The sequence below is a fragment of the Poecilia reticulata genome, linkage group LG12 (assembly GCF_000633615.1).
Source record: "Poecilia reticulata strain Guanapo linkage group LG12, Guppy_female_1.0+MT, whole genome shotgun sequence".
Lineage (NCBI taxonomy): Eukaryota > Metazoa > Chordata > Actinopteri > Cyprinodontiformes > Poeciliidae > Poecilia > Poecilia reticulata.
Window position 1 is genome coordinate 24,968,593 of NC_024342.1, and position 1,010 is coordinate 24,969,602.

The following is a 1,010-nucleotide window of genomic DNA, read 5'->3' on the forward strand; positions in this document are numbered from 1 at the left end:
AAATTAAAGTCACACTTTTTAAGTGTAAAAATTAAATATATCCTGTAAGTTTTTCCTGTTTTATTTGTATTTATCAGAACATTAATGTATTATTGATGGGCCGCAGCCCCCCTGAGCCCACCCCGTCSTTCCGCCCCTGGTCGTACCGTAATCAGGACGCAGTGCGCGTCTTCCTGCTCGTCTCCGACGATGTCGGCMAGACGCTGCGTGTCGCTGACTCTGACGATGCTGATGTCGTTGTCGAAGCAGAAGGACTGGATGAGGGTGAAGTGGATCTGCAGGGCCACGTCCCACTCGAACTGCTCGTCTGTGGCCAGGACGCAGAACGACACGCTGTCCGGGTCTCTGTGGAAACAAACCGGGTCAGACCGGGTCGGGAACCAAACCGACCATCAGCGGATCTCCAAACTTACAGGTTCATGACTTTGGCGCACTCGTAGACTCCCACGGTGAGAGACTGGTTGTCTTTAGCCGAGACCAGAACTTCTTCCAGGGCTGCGCCTGCGCACTGAGCGCGCTCGGCGGGCTTCTGGATCAGAACCTCTTCAAAAGTCATGATGCAGCCGGTGAGGATGAGGATATTCCAGGAGGAGGAAGAGCGTTTGGAGCGGAGCGGCTTCACAGCTGCTCTTATAGCCCCGCAGCTCGTGCGGCGCAGAGAAAGCGGCGCGCGCTGATTGGCTGCGGCTGAATGGCGCATTGATGTGATAATGCTTTTGTCACACTTTGGCTCGTGGCAGATTGATGGGGGTCACGCGCGCTCCCCCTTCTGCACGCAAACAAAAGGAAAATATTTAGGTTTCAAGTTTTAGTTTGAGCAGAAGGCAGATTCACTTTCCCTCTTCATGCACTCAAAAMAATTCACAAGAAATGAAACGAATTTATCTCATTTTTAATCCCAAACTACCAGCAGAYGCGTGATTTTGTCATTTTGTCTTAAAATCAACCAAATCTTTGCACTGATGGGGTCAAAGAAAAGCTAAATATGAAGTTTCTGCAGAATGGAAACA

At 50.2% G+C, this 1,010-nt stretch overlaps 1 protein-coding gene across 1 annotated transcript; it reads right to left on the reverse strand.

Moving 5' to 3' along the window:
- Window positions 1-8: 8 nt before the first annotated feature.
- Window positions 9-968, reverse strand: LOC103474023 (growth arrest and DNA damage-inducible protein GADD45 gamma-like). The gene is made up of 2 exons (XM_008424735.2): window positions 414-968; window positions 9-345 (listed from the first exon to the last, which is right to left on the reverse strand). Exons 1-2 carry the CDS (start codon window positions 698-700, stop codon window positions 90-92), a joined length of 543 nt encoding a protein of 180 aa, XP_008422957.2. The 5' UTR covers window positions 701-968; the 3' UTR covers window positions 9-89.
- Between the last annotated feature and the right edge of the window lie 42 nt (window positions 969-1,010).